At 38.6% G+C, this 20,206-nt stretch overlaps 1 protein-coding gene across 1 annotated transcript in view; it reads right to left on the reverse strand.

Annotated features, from left to right (window-relative positions):
* LOC139698303 (uncharacterized) overlaps positions 1-20,206 on the reverse strand; it is a gene marked incomplete at its 3' end in the record, with an annotated part of 92,686 nt that overhangs the window by 22,122 nt on the left and 50,358 nt on the right. The window contains exons 3-4 of the mRNA XM_071597186.1: positions 2,521-2,622; positions 1,166-1,261 (exon numbers count right to left, since the gene is read on the reverse strand). Coding sequence (XP_071453287.1) covers positions 1,166-1,261; positions 2,521-2,622 — 198 coding nt within the window. The remainder of the gene's footprint in view (positions 1-1,165; positions 1,262-2,520; positions 2,623-20,206) is intronic.

Below are 20,206 nucleotides of genomic sequence, written 5' to 3' on the forward strand. Positions count from 1 at the left end.
TCAATAAACAATTTTCCCTTGATCCCTCCCATTTCGTTCAAAATCGCTGCAGTCCTCTATCCCAAACGAGATATCCTTTTAACTAACAGGTTAACAGAAATATTCTTTGTTGATTTTTGATTTTGTTTAGTTTTTCCTATTTGGCAGGAAATCGGTCCATAAAATCGTTTTTCTTTATATCACTTCACCATCAATTCTCGTAGGAACATGAATCAGGTCGCATATTAAAATTTAAACCCTAAATAAAATGATAAAAGCTACAAACGCTTTTGAACATTTTTAGATTTTTTTAAAATTAGCATTTTGTATTTTTAGGTGGGATTTTGGTATTTACCCGGCACACGATTGCGGTGAAATCTTCGCCACATTTGGTATTATCGCTAAATAAAATTTCCCAAGTACCCCGCCAACGAATCGATAAAAACTTTTTTTAAACTCCTATTACATAGGTGTTTCAGCATATTGAAAAATATCCAATGTAATTTCATGATTAAGGTGTTGAAAATGTAAACTTTTCCATTTTTACCCGTCCCTTTTCTCCTGCACCAAAGCACCACATCACATTTTCAATCTACAGCAATACCTGGCGCAAGCAAAGAGTGTTAGTTGCAATCTTAGTTCAATTACCGCAATGCATTCTTTCGCTCAATTGTACAAGTGTGCCTAAAGGGTGTTTTGAATTCGGTTATCGTATCGTTCTTTGTATCGATTTTCGCCGCTGGATATTTCGCCCAGCCAATATTCACGGTACCACCGTGATCGCCCTTTAATTCACGACACTACAATCAGAGATGAAGTATTAAAATTTGTTGAACTGATGTAAAATTACCCATAGTTTCTTTTCTCTAATTTTTTCAGTATAATAATTATTATGTCAACTTCCCTTCTTTAATCCTCCATACAGTTTTAAAGCAGTTATTGCCACATAGGGGATTGTCTATTTCTGAAGTGTCAGCGTAATACATGAGGAGTATTTGACTAAAGATTGACGTGATGAGAAATCCGCTTTTAACAGATTCCACCAGCGAAAACGCAAAATGATAGTGTGTACTCACGCTGTTAATATATGAAAATAAAATGAATAGAAAATTTGTTAAAAATTACCGTAAACTGATAAAAATAGATGATTTTTAATTGTGCTCAGTGCTTGAAAAAATATACTCACCACATATTTCTTCGCCCGAGTCCACGGAGAAACAATATAGACGGTTGTAGAGGGTGAGAGCTGGCAAAGACGATGTTGAGGGACTAGCTGACCCGACTGACTCGTAAATCAATCCAGAACCAGGCGTGAGGTAGCCAAGGCGGCCCATCAGATTGGTCATCACAGCCGGGCATAGAGCAAGTAGTGGAATCCCATTGGTAGGAAAAAGGGTGAGATAAAGATACAACATCACACTGTGATTCATATTACTGTGAAAACATAGTATCTCATTACATTAGCTCTATTACGTGGAGGTAGTCACGGTTTTCTTTACTTGAGGTATCACCAACTTACTCCTGGTTAAAGCTTCTGTACTTAAGGCAACTTGTCTTACTTTTTCTCGACTACTTTGACCATCTTGGTCTTCTTGCTCCTTTTGATAACCACTGATGAACTATTAAACTTAGCTGAGAATACATCATATGTAGAAAAAAAAGAAAATTGTTTAAGACACTATAAAAAACATTTTTGCCTTGGTCAGCTTCTCAAAATTTTTACGTCCCTTTATGCCTTCCGAAATACCTTTCCCGCCTCCACTTGACTAATAATTGCCCTTTTCTCACAAAGTTCAACAACCCGCTACCTCTTAATAATTCCTCCCTTCCATTGCCCTATTTAATTCTAATTTCCCCAACCACCTTTCTCTCTACTCACCCTATCTGATAGCAATTTATTTTTACCCCTTTCAAGCAAGACACGATTGAAAATACGAGTGGTTCGTCGTGTAACGGAACATTTTATGAGTAGACTTAGGGTTGATTCTGATTTGTGAGGATACCGAAATATAAGAGGGAGACAATCAAACTGGAGAGCGAAAAAGTACGAACATTGACGTGCTCCAGTCTGAATTGCAGTTAATTGAGTTGTAGTAATGTCATTTATCATTATCTTTCTCGGTAACATTGACGAAAAACTCTCATTGAAAAATGTGGAACAGAGAGTTTAAAAATTCTTCATCAGTTTCTCAGACAACTCTTCAACATGACGAGGGCTGAGAATGCAGTAGCCGAAGTAAATGACGCTTAGAAAACTGTTTTATGTCTTAAATCTTCAGAGTGCAATCTCAATTGGCTTCTCTCATAATATGAATCCCAATGCTTATCAATCAAGGATCAGTAATAAAAACAATGCATTAAAACAGTTTTCGTAAATATAAGCGGTTAAAAAGGAATGTAATGGAGACATACTCGTAATGTTAATAAAGAAATATACCTTTCAGGTGATTCATCACTTTACGCCGACGTCCATGCTCGATAAAATGTTGCGTGCCGGAAAATAGTCTAAGGAAATGAATGACGAGCGGAGATCGCCCTTACCTGCGTGAGCTGGAGGAAAGCGAGCTGGATGAGGCAGAATGCTGAGGTGAGGCAGGGGAATCCAAAGTCCCACAGGAGAGACCGAATCGCTTTGGGCATCGACTGTGGATTAAAAAGAGATTAAATGTTACAAAAAATTCGTAAGTCCACAACACGAATTATTCACAAATATGTACTATTAAAAATTATTTAGCCTCATGTCTGAGTGCGAAAACATTTGGCGCGATATCTTCGGTAATCAACGGAATAATAAAACCTCAAGACATTGTCGGGTAATCTAGTACCGGAAAGTTTTAGACAGTTTAAACTGATGCTGAATGCAGTAGGAAAAAATTATATGAGACGAAGCGGGCAATAGCGTCATAAAAAAGGTGCTTATTGATATTTGTCCGAATTGTTACAAAATACCTCAAGGATGTGCATTGTATTTTTCCGGCCATAAAACACTCCACTACATGTTAGACAACAACGAATTAAAAATAATGAAATGTTTTCCCTCCTTTAAGACGTTTCGACCTGAATCACTTAAACCTGGAGATCTAATCTCCCGTATTTCCCTCTTTTATTAGATATTTTTTTTTCAAATGCCCTTAACAGAACCGTTTTATTGGGGTATTTAATGTGATATTGGAGAAAATGGAAGCATACTTAATGTAAATAAGCTTCAATCTCCATTTTTCTCCTTAAGAAATTCTCTTGAAAGAGAAGACTTTATCACCTATTTGATTCGCATATTACTATTAAAACTCTATTCTCCCAAGGAAATAAATTTTTGAAATATTTTGGCTCTTATCGGAATATTTCAAAACAAAATAAAGAACGACATGTAAGCTAAACTAAACAGTTCTTAGCAGCAGTACCAACATGATGATTCGTTCTTATCATTTGAAAAATGTAATCTCGGAGATTAGCTTGCGAGGTCTTATATATCACGGTTGAAAAAGACTGCCATAAATGTGGTAGGCTCATAATCGAGGCGCGAACTTTTATGTGGGACCACTAAGTTTCATGAACGCTTCCCCTTCTTTCAGGCGGCCTTTACCACGCATCCTTTCGACGAATTTATAAAACTCATAAAAAAACAGTGCAAGTATTTACGGCCGCTGCTTTGAAACTCACTTCCCGCGGAAGCTTTGTATTTATTTTATTCGTGTTTTTTTCCGCGGACCATCCAGACAGAGAGTGGGGAAGAAGGGTAGGTGGGGAGGGAGGGAGAGGAATGAAAAAGTAATCGCTTTTGTCGAGTCTGATGGAACCATAAAAAACCGCGATTTGATGCGCACAGACACACTCCACGTACCTATATGGGATTTATCACAAATGATTCGGGGGCCAGAAAGAGACCAGAGGGATCATCGCTCCAAATTCGCCGACGGCGAACGCGGAGTTACGAAATGGAGCGGTTGAAAGTTGGAGTGTGGAGGAAAGGGAGAGGGAAATGAGGTCGAGTGAAATGCGATTAGCGGATGCGTATCGCCCCATTCTTCCTCCCCCCCCCTCCACCCTCATCCCCACACTGATTAGCCAGGAGGGAAAAATCAGTGACTGACCCATGGTCATTCGGTTTTTTCTCCATTAGCACGCTTCGCCTAATGATGTATGGACATCATTCATAAATGTACACGCCGGAGCGGTTTTGTTTCAACCACACGAGGCCCGGAGAGAATTTTATGAGTTACACATTGTTATTCACGAACACGATGTGAGAAATTTAGTATCAAATATCGGCCCTCAAAGGAGATAAATATGAAAAGCGAAAACGTATCTAAAATGTTACATCAACAAAGATCTTCCGCTCTATAAGCGCTCTCCGTAGAATTCATACTTATTTTTTTTGGTTTAAGAAGAGAAGATTTGGTTAAAGATCTTTATCTGGTTTAAGATAAGGTCAAATGGTAATACATTTTATGCTGCAATCGCTGATTTAAGATGAAATGGCATCTATCCGACCGGGTTAGTCGAGTAGATGACGGGACGACCTTCTAGCCCGAAGGTCGAGGGCGCTAGTCCCGTTTCGGTTTGGTCAATGCCGGTGTTTCGGACACTGGGAAATCTGGAGAAGAGCAATGTGTGGCTTATCCGAATCCCAGGGGCACACGGGCCGCCAGAGGGAAAGGAAAAATTATGAAGCAGTTGACAAAATATTAATGGACAAAACGAAAAAAGTTGAACTTTTTAAAGCACGAACCGAGAAAATTTTATGAAGACCAACCCAAACCAACTATCGATTGTCACATTTGATGAAATACTAATTAACTATAATGTCAATTTAGTGATAAACATTGCGTGAAATGGGGGAACTAGGAATGACTGAGAAGTTGACAACCACCAGAAAATAACGATCATCTAGTACTTCTTAATGCGTGTTGATTTATGCCTTGTTAATGCAGATGACGTCATGAAATTCCATTTACAATATGAGTATACAGACGTTAGGTCTGTTTGACGTGGTCTATAGCCGAATTCATACAAGTACTTAAACAAAATGTCTGCTGCCCAAGGATTCCCCGTAGCTTTCTTTACTTATGGAAGAGGAATACTACTAGTAGCATCTTACTGAGTTCTGAAACATTGAATACGGCTGAAGAAATTTCAAGAAAAACTTGATTCACGGAGATAAAACACGGGCGTTTACATCAATCAGATTTATTTCAATTCATTCCGGTTGTGGTTTGGAGTTTTCACGTCGTGGACATTAAACTACACTCTGCAGATTTCTCGCCCTTATAAAGTTCCCCGAAGAGAAGGAGGGAGAGAGAGAGAGAGATAGAGAGAAAAAAAGAAAGAGAGACATTTTAGCATGGTGCATAAAAACACTGAGAAAATGAGAGACTTGAAAATGTGTTCAAGCATCCAGGTTGACTGTGACCGAGAAAATAAAAGATTCCTTTTGTTCTCCGTCTCGAAGGACTTCCTCGAGTACGCTGTGCTTTACTTCGTCGAAGAAAAAAAACAAAAAAAAGTTTCTTGGCGCCACCGAGGTAGCAGGCATTAAGAAGCGCAAGAGCAACAACATCCGACCGACTATTCGCTGGGAAAGAGAGGAGAACTGGGCGTGTTTAAGACTCTCGGCAACGAAAACATAACGCCAACCAGAGACGATGGCTTAACGTAGCACGCGGCGAAGAAAATTACATTGCACCGGCTTTCATTTCGTCCATCGTGACCGTTGCGGCATGAGGACAACGGAGTCAGCAAATTACTGTTGAAAAACATAAATACTATTAAATATTTTCCTTTAATTGCCTGCTTCAAATGCACAAGTGCATACATCAGGGAATATTTTTTTCAAGAGAGAAAGTAAATAAAGTTTAACTGTAAGTCAGTTCAATGTGAACAATTTTAAGTGAGTTAATTAGAAGCAAAGCCCGAAATGCGAGCTTTAATATGATATAGTTTTCGTCTTAAGTGTTGAAAATTGGCATGACCAAATGCCAATACGTATGCCTACTTGAAAGCAATAGGTTGGCGTGGAAATGACCTACTGATCGATTAACGAGAAAACAAATGGGTCAGCCTAGTTTCCCCTCGGTGACTGATTATTTTCGACGATGCTAGCTCAGCTACTCTTCAGATTTTCCAATCCGCGGCCAAGGTCAGGGAATCACCGTACTTTTACCATGTATTTGATTGCAGATGTTACCAAGGATTTTTAAAAACTTTTACGTTGATGCGCTTTTCATAGTGTTATAATAACTTAATAACTGGTCCAACGATAAGAAGTAGATTTTCGACGGTAAATTATTTGCAACATTTTCAAGGAAACATCATACGTTTCATTTAAAAAATTCAAAATAAAATTCCATTAACGATATCATAAAGGGAATGTTATTTTTTTAAAGCGTTTCAGATATATGCAAAAAATAGAATGAATATCTGTACATATTTTCTCTACGCACGAATAAATGTATACATTTCAATATGATACCATTCGGGATGCTTTAGTAATAAATAAAAATTTATTGATTATAGAGCTATCAGGATGGAAATCTTTGACGATACAATCTATATGGCATCATACTATCAGCCTGAGATATTTCATACATTCCTACATTAGCAAGCAAGTAAATTGACTCAAAATATACTATCATTCATTGGCTTTTAAGCCAAAATAAATACATCATCGACGACCATACGAACTACCAATTCCAGATGCTCTAATTCAACATCTGAATGAAAAACACACGCGTGCTTTTCCATTGAGTCAGTTCATAAAAAGTCCAAACGGCGGAAAAAGCTTCATAAAATTTATTACCAGTTATAAAAATCCTTCTTTACGCCGTATTAAACGACCCAATTATGTTTCCGTGACGACGTAAATCATCTTAGTCAGCGAGAGGTTACAGTTACACAGGTTCCCACGGGATCCACGAACCACGGTTCCCAGGCACCCACGTGACTTACACGGGACAGAAGAGGAGAAATGGTTGTGAGTGGAAAAGTGAGAAAATATGTCACGCCAGGTCGTTTGAGTTTGACATGCGATCTGACAAAGGTTTCGATAACTTGCCGTTTATGGTCATTCACGATAACTTTTGTGAATTCTCCTATTATTCTTTCATGACGGATCTTCCCATTCGTGATGCATTCTGAAACATGTTAATTGTAACACTGGTGATTTCGCTTCCGTTTTACAGTTTAGGAATTCCAAATCTCCACTTTCGCGACTTTACTGTCGTAAATCGTCTTCGATCAGTTGAGAAACACTAATGATTAAATAAGCCGAAGATTGCGAGGAACGAAAAATTTACCTCATGCTCAAAGGCATGCAATCAGAAACCTCTCCGGAAATACATCAATTACCTGTTGAGTTTAAATTCGTGAAACTTTTAACTGTGACAAAAATATGCGAATTTGCAACTAATATTTTACCCAACAGCACATCCATATTTTATGAAGTACACTATATAGACTTAGTTATTCTAGCACTTTTCGACGTAATGTGTATTTTTTTCCAATCTCCCTTATGTTCTATTACCCAGTCATCCCGGTTCTACGTTTCATAATTTTCCTATTCCAACTACCTTCTCCATATTTCGCCACTAACTTCTCTATATTTCACTCTTCTCTTCCGCGCGCTACTCTTCAATTGCTTCCCTCACTCACCAGCTAACCTTGTCCGAGCTCTCATCTTGTAAATCTGCCCGAGTACTCCCATTAAGGGCTCTACATTTTCGAGTCATGTGATATGCGCCGCATGAAAGTTTAACAAATAATAAAATCCTCCGAGTGCAAACATGAACACTGAAAAAAATAAAAGAAACATTGAAATGATGAAAATGCGGGCCTCTATGGCCCATCTTTAGATCTAGAGATATCTCTACATTTGAAGAAGGGTCTGACACTTTCTCTCCCTCGGAGAGTTACTTAAATATAGGTCTGCATTTATATTGAATGTTTAACAAATTTCTCTCATTGCTTAAAGCCTGGTTCGAATTGAAAATTTTCAGCTAATATTTTATTCAACTCTCAACTAAAGACTATAGAGTACTTCCTTCTCTAAATTTGATATTTCATATCAGTTTGGATTTTCAATAATTTCCCAATTAAGATTCCAAGATTCACAGTATTTTTTTCATCGTACTTGAGAAATTAACTGGTAAAACATATCTACACAGACATTTCGTACCTTTGATTACTTTAGCATTACCTTCAATGAAAATCCTAAAAAAACACACAACTAATGACGCTGACCAACTACTAAACAAACTACTTAATTTTGAGCAAAACTTGAATTGAACCTCAGGAAGTATGTAAATGTGTCTCGGTACTAACTAGAGCTGATTTAAATCATGCAATAGAAGGGAATAGATAAAAAAATATAGACTCATCACTTTCTACGAGGGAATTTTATTACATCTCTGAAGTTTACAAGAATAAGTCAGCTATCACAAACTAGATATCAAGCCCCTTGCTCGTTGCATTACTCGATTCCCGGAACAAATTAATAACAGATTTCCTTTCTTTTGACAACTTCTAAAATTTGAGCCAACTCTTTTCCAATGTATAGGTTCACTTCTAAAAAAATAAGCGGTCATAATGCAATGTAAAATTAATTTTTAGTTCCAATGCAACAATCTCAGAGTGTCAAGGCGAATGATTTTTACACTATGAAATTGTCGAATTGAAATGCATCTTAGCGGATGAATCCGTTTAAAGTTACTGTAGTGGCATCTCCCGCAGTTTCTTTGGAATTTGTCAAGGTATAAACAGCCCAAGTGTTTAAAAGTTAGCTTTAACCTCGTGGACTGTGGCGCGTCGCGCACGACCACGAATGCCTGCGATATTGTATGTACTCGTCACAACATCTTGTTCCTTTAAATCCCCAAAATTTCAGAGTTTAAGAGGACGCCTCGATAGCTTAACTTGCTAAAACACTCGACCGGACAGGAGGGATCCGGGTTCGAATCCCAGTCAAGGTGAATGATGTTTACACTCTGAAATTGTTGCATTGAATTGCATATTAGCGAATGACTCCGTTAAAAGTTACCGTTGAGGCATCTCCCGCGGTTTCTTTGTTAGTTATCAATATATCTCTAATATTAACACTACATACGCTTTAGATCATTAATTTGAACATTTTAATCACTAAACATGTACTGTAGAACTGTAGAAGAACTAAGGAGGACGAAAAACAGATATGCTATCAGGGGGCGAGAGAATGAATACAGAGTAGAGAAGAATTGAAGGATACAGTGCAAAGTACCTTTGACTTGAAATGCTAATGATGACGACATGTACTATTATTCTATTGACGACCTGAAACATTGTTGTAACTAGTTCTGAGACAACGGTGATACACAAAGAAAAGAATGCACATTATATTCTATTTTAGCAACTAATTTCACTTTTGTAAGTAAACTAACTGAAAGCAAGATAGTTTTATGATTTAACATTACGGAGGGTTTTAATACAATTTTTTGTTTCATTTTAAAATATATTAATTACTAAAATTCCTCAGGTGTTATCATTACCCAATGAATCGACAGCATGCATCTCTACATACCTACTCAAATAGATAAACTACAAACACTCATGTGGGGAATTGAGAAGTGTCACGTCGCGTTATAGCCGCACAACTAAGACCAGCAATAGAGAAAAGAGAAGCAGAAGCCCAAGAAAACATACAAATGCTCACATTTTCGTGTTCCCTAAATGAAAAAGGGCAGATTCCATTCGAGAAAAATAAAAAACAAATATAGTTGTTTCTTTTAGGGCAAAGTAGGATAATGTTTTGGGTTGAAAATTTTACTTGACTGCTCGGAGAAAATTTCTGTTAACATGTATTTCCATCCGTGATTTTAAAGGTTAATGTGAAAACTGATATTTTGCCGGAAATATTATCAACACACAAAAATTTATAAAGGAGACAGAGTAAACGTTAGTGCTCAGAATTGTTACGCTGGTTTGACCGATGAAGCGAATCATTTACAGACTGGAGGCGATTGCATCAAAACGATGTCACTCGATCAAAAACAGGCAAATAACAATGATAAATTAATTGAAAAATCAATTACGCACTATACGAATGTATTCGTCGCTAAATATTTTATACCAAGGTTGCCAACCTTTTTCCCAAATGCCCCTCAGTTACTTTCTAACGCCCCGCCAACTTATCAGATCTTCTCAAATCAACCAATCCACTCCTTAAATCCCCGCCCCGTCCCAAAACCACTCCAATACCCTGCAATAAACAGATACAAAACATGCCCTATTGAATATTCCCAGATTCCCTATTGAAAAACCAGATTCCCATCCCTCTCCCACCCGCTTTTTAACTCTCCCACCGATTTCCTTCTCCTCATGCACCTCCAGCAATGTAGTTTACCTTCTGAAGCGCCAACTTTGCCTTGCATTTTATACTGGACAGTGTACCACACCCCTCAATATTAGAATTAATAGCCACCGGGTTCCTGCAAGAATTCTTCCCTGATTGGCTTGCTCCCAATCCCCAAAGACGCCTCCGAACACAACACTCCCTTTGATAAATGCTATAGTGGATCCATCTTAGCATTATTCCCACCCTCTGACCCTCCACTGAAATTCAAAACAATGGAGTAGGCATTCATCTGGCTCCTGGATTTCTGGAAGTGCCCAGGTTTCAATATTAGACATTAATTACCCCGATCTGCAGATATTTTCATTCCCCTCCGTCCCCTACACCTTCCATATTATCCCCGCACTTCTAAAATCCCCCTCCTAACTCTTACACTCCCAACTGTTCCCCTCACAAACCTTTCCTCAACTTCCCTTTCAGTTGAGTACTCCCAGCCCTTTCCTTTCTTTCCTTCAGTTTTGTCCTTCTCTTCCTTGAGAAAGGTGGCGTGGACCACCGAAAATTCGAAACCTTATGAGTTTCTTTTCTTTTTTGTGTTTTTCTGTGTTTTTGTCTTTTTCCACTAGTACTAACTACAGATGCATTATTATATATATTTAGATACACACACACACACTCATGCTCTTTCACCGCCCACTGAAGGTGGAAATTGAAAAATAGGTTTTTAAGTGATATCCCTCAGACAGGATATCCTAAGTCAAATTCAGCGGGTTAATTTTTTTCCTCCGACACGTTTCAAATAAGTGAAAATAATGAATGATAACGTTGCAAACTATTCGGATTAGAGGGTACAAGCCGATTTAAGGATCAAGTATATGAAGGTTTTTATTGAGAATATGCTAGATCCATTGCGATAACTATTATATTGATAAGATTAAAAGTAAAATACGCGATACTATTCCTCTTTTCAGGACGAAATTATATTTAAATATTGATTAAATAATTTTGGAATTGATTAACGATGTAATTCAATGACATTACGAATTTTCTGTCCATAGATTCGCTGTCTGACACACACCGCGACATCTCGCAGAAAATCACTCTGAATATAAGAATATGAAGTATCTCTCTTGGTATGTCCCATACCCAGGTTCCTCTTCTAGCCTCGGCTGTACCTTGATATACTGCTATGGAGCACCGAGCTATCCTAAATGGCACAGATCCATTGTGTACACTTCATAAAGAGAGCAAGTGAACTGACTTTCTTGTTGGTGATTATTCATGTCGTGGCCGTGCATCATGTTAGACCGGCCCACATACGCGGCTTGTTTTACAAGCTTCTGGCGTCACCTCGTCGAAAAAAATTGAGAGAGAGGGATATTTTGGATAGATGTTTTGCGTTTCTATATAAACCGTTCTCAAGCGTTGGGGACCCGCTCTGTGCTAGGGAGGTCCCATTCCATGCCAAACCTAAATGGCGAAAAGGGAGGCTATAGCAGAACTTAATGAAGTTTGTAATTCCTCAATAACTTAGTGAGGTTGAACAGTGCACTGCATTCCAAAGTAATGTACAGACCCCAGAATCTCCCACTATTAAAATTATATGTCGCTGGGAGGTTGTGGATTCAGGCTTCGAAGTTTCAGAATATCAGAAATGTATTGTTCCTGCTCTCCATTACGCATCTAAACCGATGCGAAACCCCCTCGTGGAATCAAGTGAAAGTGGAAGGAAATGTGAGAAGGAAGGAAGTGTAGGGAATGTGCTCTTTTATGCATAGAAAGAGTCCACGAAAGCTCTTTATTATTCGAGGAATTTCATTTGCTTCCTCCTCCATGGCTTAAATACGAGTACCACGTAGTCCCTCGTAGCACCTACGACATCAAGTTGGTTTTTACAAAATGCATTGCAAAATGATCCAAAAAGTTTTCTGCTCGCCTTTATCATCAGTAAAGTAACACTCAATGATAAGAATCATGATTATTCCAGATCTTTCTAGGAAACTTTTAGCGGTGCTGGTTAGGGACCTCTTATTGGCGAAACTTGGCAATAAAATGGATCCTTTTAACCAAATACGAGTCGTTAAAAAAAGGTCCATGATGGATGCTGGATGATCAGATATTTCTGGGATATCGTGGAACATAGAAAGAAACTAACTGCCCACCCCCTACTCTGAATTCGAACATTTCACACGCCATTGGCTTGGTACGAAATCAGTCCCACACTGACCAATCAGAAAAGCCTTCGATTTTATTACCCTGCTAGTTTGATTGTAGATACACTTTAGGTTAACGGTCAGTAATAAAAAAATGATAAACTCAAAATGAGAAACTTTCATTCCTGATAACATCGGGAACAGTTCTGCTATAGGTTTATATTAAATCTTCTATTGGCCTCCCCAATTGGAGATTTGCTTTGACCGGTTTTTGAAAAGTATAAAATGTATTTTGTAGAGGATTTCCAAAAACATTTACGCCAATATACCCAATATCTTGTTCCCTCTCATTCTCTACTCCGACCACTTTTTTGCTTACATCAGATTTCCCATGGTGACTTCCCCTCTTCCTTAACCAAGGCCTCTCTTTGCCTTTTTCTTAGTTCCTCCGTCTTTCTTTATTCCCACATTTCACCAAAAACCACAAATCCATATCACTATTTTCCCCAAATATGTATACATATTCCTAAATATAAAAATACAAACATATTTTGTAAGAGCGCCATATTTTTAGTCTTCGCTATTTTAATCCTTACGAATGAAGTTGAATTGTTTCATTCTCATTTGATTTTCACTTCAAGCTATGTTGGAAAATTCATAGATCATCATTCCATTGGTAGGGAAAGCCTTAAAGCAAAACTCTCCTGACTTATGAATCTTTTCGGGAATAATGCTCTCTGCCTCCCGCCATCTTATTGACAGTTATCTGGATAATATGGTTACAAGGAAGAAATGAGTCGTTGTCGGCCTGAATAATTCAACATTCAGTAGTTGAGGTGAGCAATAAGAGCATAGGAAACCATCCACATGGATCAGTGACTCCTGAATAGAGAATTAACGCGGCAGTGGGGATCAATGATTGGACGCAGAAGTGCTTTTGGGAGATCAAGTGAATAATGAAAACGGCTTATGAAATGGAGAGCTTATTGAATCCATATTCATAACTTGCTCTCTTTTTGCCAGGCTTGGCTTAATTTGAATCATATTTCCTCGTCAAGGGCATACATCAGCCTAAAATAAAATTAGAAATCTTCTCCAAGACTTTTTTCAGAGAGCTTTCTGTCTTCTTTTGAAATTTTATGAAAGAATCGTAGTATTCATATAATATAGTATATGAGTAGTGTTGATGATTGTTATTCTCCAAAACAGGCTTTGTTAAAGTCACTTAATGACTTATATCTACAATATAACATCAATATAAATCAATTTAATTACTATTTCACTAAACCATGAGGAATAATGCTCTAAATTAAATATTAAAAATACATTATTCTGATCACTTCAGCTGATATATCTGAAACATGATATCTTATTTTACTATACTATATGTGTCTGAATATTCTTATGTATTTATTATACTGTACTCCATTGTATATGGTATCGTATATGTATTACCATATTGTTTTGTAATGTACCTCACACCGCCATATATGTATTTATTGTTCCTCATTAATTTTTTAATGTTATCATTATTTCTTTTTACTATCTTGCAGGGTTTTCACAGGTTTTTACACCACCTTCTTTTTGGGTGTTTTCCTACGAGGGTTTTTACTTGCTTCATGTCTGAACTCCCTAGGTTTTTCCCATAAAATTACTTTTGTACTTATTCCTTATATTATATATATGATTTCGCCATTTTATTCTTTTTTTATATCGCTTTCTATTTCCACGTATTATTATTATTGTAAATACGGTAGTCCAGGGGTGGAGCGTTGGACTACTGACCGGAGAACCCGGGTTTGATTCCCGGGAAAGCCCCTCTGGTCATATGTAGCTCCACACCATAGCCGGTACAGGGAAAGGAACTGGCCCTTCTACCCTGATGTGTGATTATCTTACGCCGCCTGGCTTAATACTGGATGATTTCTATCATCATTTACCAAACCGATCTTAGGGTTTATTACTGTGTTTATGGGTTTATTATTATTATTGTTATGGACTTGATGAAGGGTTAAATAGAAGAAGGGCTCAATTCCGCCACAAATAAAGACGTTTATCTATCTACATGTCGAAATTCTACCTTAATTGCTTGACCATTATTCTTATTTCATCAATTTTTGACCTTATAAGAATAGCAAACGTTAATTAATTTTTGGAAAAGTAAAGTGGAATACGCACTCCATTTATGAAAACGTAAAATCAAATTTTTTAATACTAGTTTTCAATTTCGGAAATATTTAGTTTCATCCCTTAAAAATGTCTTTGTCCAACATGTTTAGCCCACGTTCGTATCGTTCATTCACACGAATGCATGACAAAACTGGAGCAAAATAATTTAGTATTGGATACATAGTAACAATTTTTCGATTTGATATTGATTGATTCAACTGAAAGGAGAAATTGCAAGAGGAAGTTTACCCTGATCCTCGGTCTTCCGTTAGGTACCCGGCATATTGCGTGGTGCCACAAAGAGGTTTCTCCATTCCAAGAGCGCACACGTGTCCCAATAGGTAATTAAGTTCGAGAGCAGGATGAAGATGCACTCACCGAGTAGGTAATAACAGGGATGAGAAAGTTCTGAGTATAATGTTTACCCTTTAAGGTTTCCTCGAGGTTAGAGTGAGGAGTGCATTGAATGCATTTTTTGTGCAGATAACACTTTTATGGCGTTCATTAATGCTTGTTGCACACGCATGTGTGTTTGTCGTTTGAATAATATATATATGTATATATATATATATATATATATAGTATATATATATATATATAAACCATAAACACAGTAATCAACCCGAAGGTCGGTTTGGTAGTTGATGGTAGATTTCACCCAGTACTAAGCCCTATACGGCGTGTGAAATTCACATATCAGGGTAGGGGGGGCAGTTCCTTTCACTGTGCCGGATATGGTTTTCCAAGAAGATCTGGTACCCGAAAAATCACATAGCTTGAGTGGAGCAGCAGGTGCCCAGAGTGCCGAATCGAACCTGGAACCCTCCGATCAGCAGTCCAACGCTCTACCCCCTGTACTACCGCGACCCACACATACTATATATATATATATATATATATATATATATATATATATAATATATATATATATATAATATATATATGCATATTACATAAAAATATACACACACACACAACTTTTTGTATAATTCAAAGAAAAAAATTTTTTAAATTTGAAAGACAAACCAAAACGAAAACAACTGACTTCAATATTCCGGTGGTCCCAGCCACCATTATCAGGGTACGAGGAGTCACTGGAGTATATGCATACGTGATCGATTGCATACATTAACCATTGGTATTTTTCCATTATAAACGTAGGTGAGGATAATAAAAGTCCAAAAAAATGGAAATTAGGGTCTACTCGTAATACGGGTTTTCAGGCTACCAAATCCTTCTTTTTATCGCTGCTCAGCTAAGGTTAATACGAACTAAACACGTATTTTGCCATCAATGTTTAATACTTTCTCATTAAAAAACATCAACTTAACAGAAAAATGATAAGTTTTTTTTGTTTTTCATTCATAATTTTTCTCCTGGACGAAGTCAGGTTTCGTCCATAATTCAGCGGCAGTGAATCTCGACATACTATATGTTTTTCCCCTTTCCCCTCCAGTGGACACAAGTCGGGATTACCCCCACACCGCGCGTACAAATGGCTCGGGCTGTATCGCCTTCGTGTCAATGACTGATTCCTTTACGGGTTTCGACGACGACACTCCCTTCCGAGCGTACTCCGAAACCTCAGGTAACCACAAAGCCGGGCCTAATCTGTTAAAGAAAGGGGGCCGATCTCCACCCCTGTTCCTTCTACGACCAGTTTCTCTAAGCCCACGGTTTCCCAGTACCCTCATGCATACACATACAGAGGCAAACACAAAGAGTAGGTCCCTCGCGTGACAAACCCCTCAGTGCTGCCAATTTAGTAATTTTATCCCCAGAATTAGCCACTCCACTTCAAGTCCATGGGGGGGGGGGTGTTGATAAACCTCTTTCGTCACGTTCGCAGAAGAATGAGAGACTTTTTTGTGTGGAAAAGATTTTCAACCGTTAACGCTGCCACGAATACTCTCTAAGTTGTTATATTCTAATGCCCCTTATACCTTCTTCAGTTCTCGAGTTTTTTAATGGATAATACACTCGACTAAAACATATAACCGGAGTCCATTTCTGGTGTGTCATAATTAATAACGTTAGCATAAAAGAAAGGAAATAGAAATACCATTGGTGGTGTTACAGGGAAATACTAAAGATTAATTCGTCGACGTACAAGGAAATCCCGTTAAAATAAATGTATTTTAGTTGGTAAAATTATCTTCAAACTTGGCTTTAATAGTAAAAAAACACTTTTGAATTTTGTTAATACATTATTAATACCGTGTATAATGACACTAAATAATTTTCCATTGCATATGCACTAGATTGTTTTATTGATCAAACAAGCAAACTTTTCACTTGTAAATTACAATTGAATTTAGACACATTCTTTTTTTTAATTCCAACGTAATGGACTGCGCAAATTATCAGTAAATAACTCTGCAAATAATAAATGAAAACATACGCAACTGAATGTTGCCATTAAGAGGGATTTACTCAATAAATACAGCACATAAAATGATGTACAAGTTAGATTTTACTAATTTATATTCACGCCGCGACACGTTTCGCAACCTTTACGAAAAACACGCGACAGAACGCGTCAATCCGCGAAAATAAAGTCGCGCAAATTCTGTGGATATTTTATTGGATCCTACTGCATTTAATGAATATTTCTCGTTTATTATGCTCACAGATCAGCAAATTACACCATTCCATGTTAAAAATTAGTGGAAAGTATTAATTACTACAGATTCTCCACAGGATTTGGATTTCCAAAAATCTCCGTGAAGTTAAACTTGAACCAGTTAACTAATATATTAACACTCAAACAAAACACGTTTCCTCCAGTCAACAATAGAACGAAAAAAGTGGATAGGTAGAACTACAGAGAAAGACCAGGAATGGAATGCTTCTCACAGATAATGAAGCATCTATACAGAAGTAATACAAGATCTTCAAAGAGAATAAGAAGAAATAAAATAGGTCGCTGAGAAAACAACACTGAACATCTTCAGCTCTTCAAATAACTGCTTAAGGGAATTGATGATGTATCTTTGTAATCCACGAAGTGTGTCTTTGTAATTAAAATTCCTTTTGCAGCAGATTAATATATTATTTTAGATTATTTCCTCTCGGGTTCTGGAAGTTCAACATTATTTTTTTACTGATGAGAAGTCCTCGACAGGCTCCTCCCGAGGTCTAGAGATTAAATGGGTGACAATTGAAATATGTGAAATTTTGGAACATGTCTGGCTGCGTTGCGTTGCTAGACATTTGTAGCAGAAGGAATATATTGTTGAAGTCACCCTTCTAATAGTAACTTGGCAGTTAAAACATGATGAATATAATATACATTTATTAATTATAATTTTTACTTTAACAGGGGTTTAACGAAGTCGTCTAAATTATTTTATAAAGAGGTATCTCAGATGGCATATTTAATGCTAATGGGTAGCTATATTAAATAAATATATCCAATATAAAAGGATGATTATGAAATAATCATCCAATTAAAATGGCAATTATACATATACATATATATTGCCATCCATACCTAAATGCCTTAGATTTCTTACGGTACAGTCCGTCCCTTACTCACACAAATAAGCTTTAAACTTCTAAAGAGACTGTTTCATTCCGTTCTTTTTTCAATTGAAGTGGAACTTGACTTTCACACATAAATTAACTGTCGAATTCAGATATATACTAGCAGAATAAGCAAATTCAGCCGACGAATTACTATTTAATCCTTTGATGGTGTGAATATATATTTTTTACGGGGACATAATAGCCAAGCGCCGCGTCCTCAACTCGCAGCCCGGAAAGTCCATCATGTAGAACCGGATTGTCGTAAAGTTGGCGTGATTTCTCCCTACACAAAACGCTGAGGCATCGAAACTCGGCTCGCACATGGTTAATGTGTTCGGATATAGTATATGCCTGCTGACTTGAACGTTAAGACATAATTTCAGCCGGACGAGGCACATTAAAACCAATGACTCCAATACCACAGTTACCCGTCATGCCCGAGCGATCACAAACATCTCTCTACGCACGAAAGTGCAGTTTAACGACCCATTTTCAGTGAGGTAATGCTAAAAAAAATTAATTATAACCGTCAAACGAAACTTTCCCTCACACTTCTCACATCCGTCCTTTGCGTCACAACGCGAGAGGTTAAATGGCTCGACAGGAAAGAGATCCGCAGTTAGAGTGGGAATTACAGGTCCGTTTATGCGAGGAAGCTTATTTTTTTTAAGTGCTTCCTGACATAAACGGACGTGAACGGCATTTTTTCCCCCCCAAACCCCCCCCTCTCTCTTTCGGCGACCGCTTCGAACTCGGAACAACGCGCCTCGCGTTGCTCCCTGCCAACGAACCCCCACGGCATGAATTGGCAACACCCGATCCCTCCCTCGACTCCCTTCTTCCATACCCTCACTCATTCGGAAAGGTTAAAAAGGCAAAAAAAAAGGATGAAGTACCGTTTAAAATGGTGCCTTTCCTCCGAACCCGACGAGAACTCTTGTGCTCGAGGGAGAAAGGAGGAGTGAGCTCCGACCGCCCTCTTTCCCTCATTCGTGTCGCGGTGGCGGACACCACGCGACTTCCACCTAACTCTCCCTCCTCCACGCCATCCTCACCCTTTCCTCGCCCCCCACCAGCCCGACTTCCCGGATACTCCCCTTTCCGAGTGCGCTGTTGATTGTGAGTGCGTGCATCCCCGTGCCGGGGGGGTGGGGGGGGGTTGGGGGGGGGGAGTAGGGACAAATGGGAAGAGCCCCTTCCGGAAGAGAAGGGGATATTGAAGGCGGAAGGGCGAGAGAAGGGAAAGAGAGGAAAAACGGTTGCAAGGGGATGAGGAGGGTGGGTTGGGAAAAAAAGATGAGGGTTGGGGAGGAGGGAAAGGGGGATTGGGGAAGGAGTTAAAGAGGGAGCGCTTGGGAGATGGGTGTGGGGGTGGGATATTATCGATTAGCGGCGCCCACGGGTAAAGAGATGGAAACCCGCCCATCGCCCACCCTGTCCCACATGTTAAGCCCCCAATTCCCCTCCCAATCCGTCCCCTCCCTACCACCCTCTCTCTCTCTCTTTCCCTCCCCCCGCCTAAAAACTCGCTCGTCCTCGACCGAATCCCCTGCGGACTGATAATAACTCCAGAAGGAAGGAGATGTGCCAGTCGCAGCGTGCACTCGCGCCCTGAGTCCGGGCGTAGCGGCGTGGGAGACGGACACCAAACATCGGTGCAGTTCGGAGCGCTCGATATGTTTTTCCGCCTCCACGCGGGCTCTTTCAGTGTTGGTGTCAAAAGAGGAAAATGCTGCTGTTTCACGGAATAAATTATGAATTCACGACCGATTTAGATAAAGAGTATCCATCTTCTGGCATACATAATAAGTTTACCTCTCCTTAAATGAGCAAACTTGCGATGTAGACGGAAGTAAAATGCTTTCAGCCGCTAATAAATAAATAACTCTACCTATCGCCGAGGTTTTCCTTCCTTTTAGCCATGAAGGAGTCCCAAAATGTAACGATTGATTGCACTGCATATTTATCTTTCAGGATTCTCCGAGAACGAAAGTCAATCCTGATACTTGAAACGTGCGGCGATACCACATAGCTCTCCTCATGACGTGTGTGGGTCCAA

The sequence above is a fragment of the Hetaerina americana genome, unplaced genomic scaffold, assembly GCF_022747635.1.
Source record: "Hetaerina americana unplaced genomic scaffold, ioHetAmer1.1.p SCAF_81, whole genome shotgun sequence".
Lineage (NCBI taxonomy): Eukaryota > Metazoa > Arthropoda > Insecta > Odonata > Calopterygidae > Hetaerina > Hetaerina americana.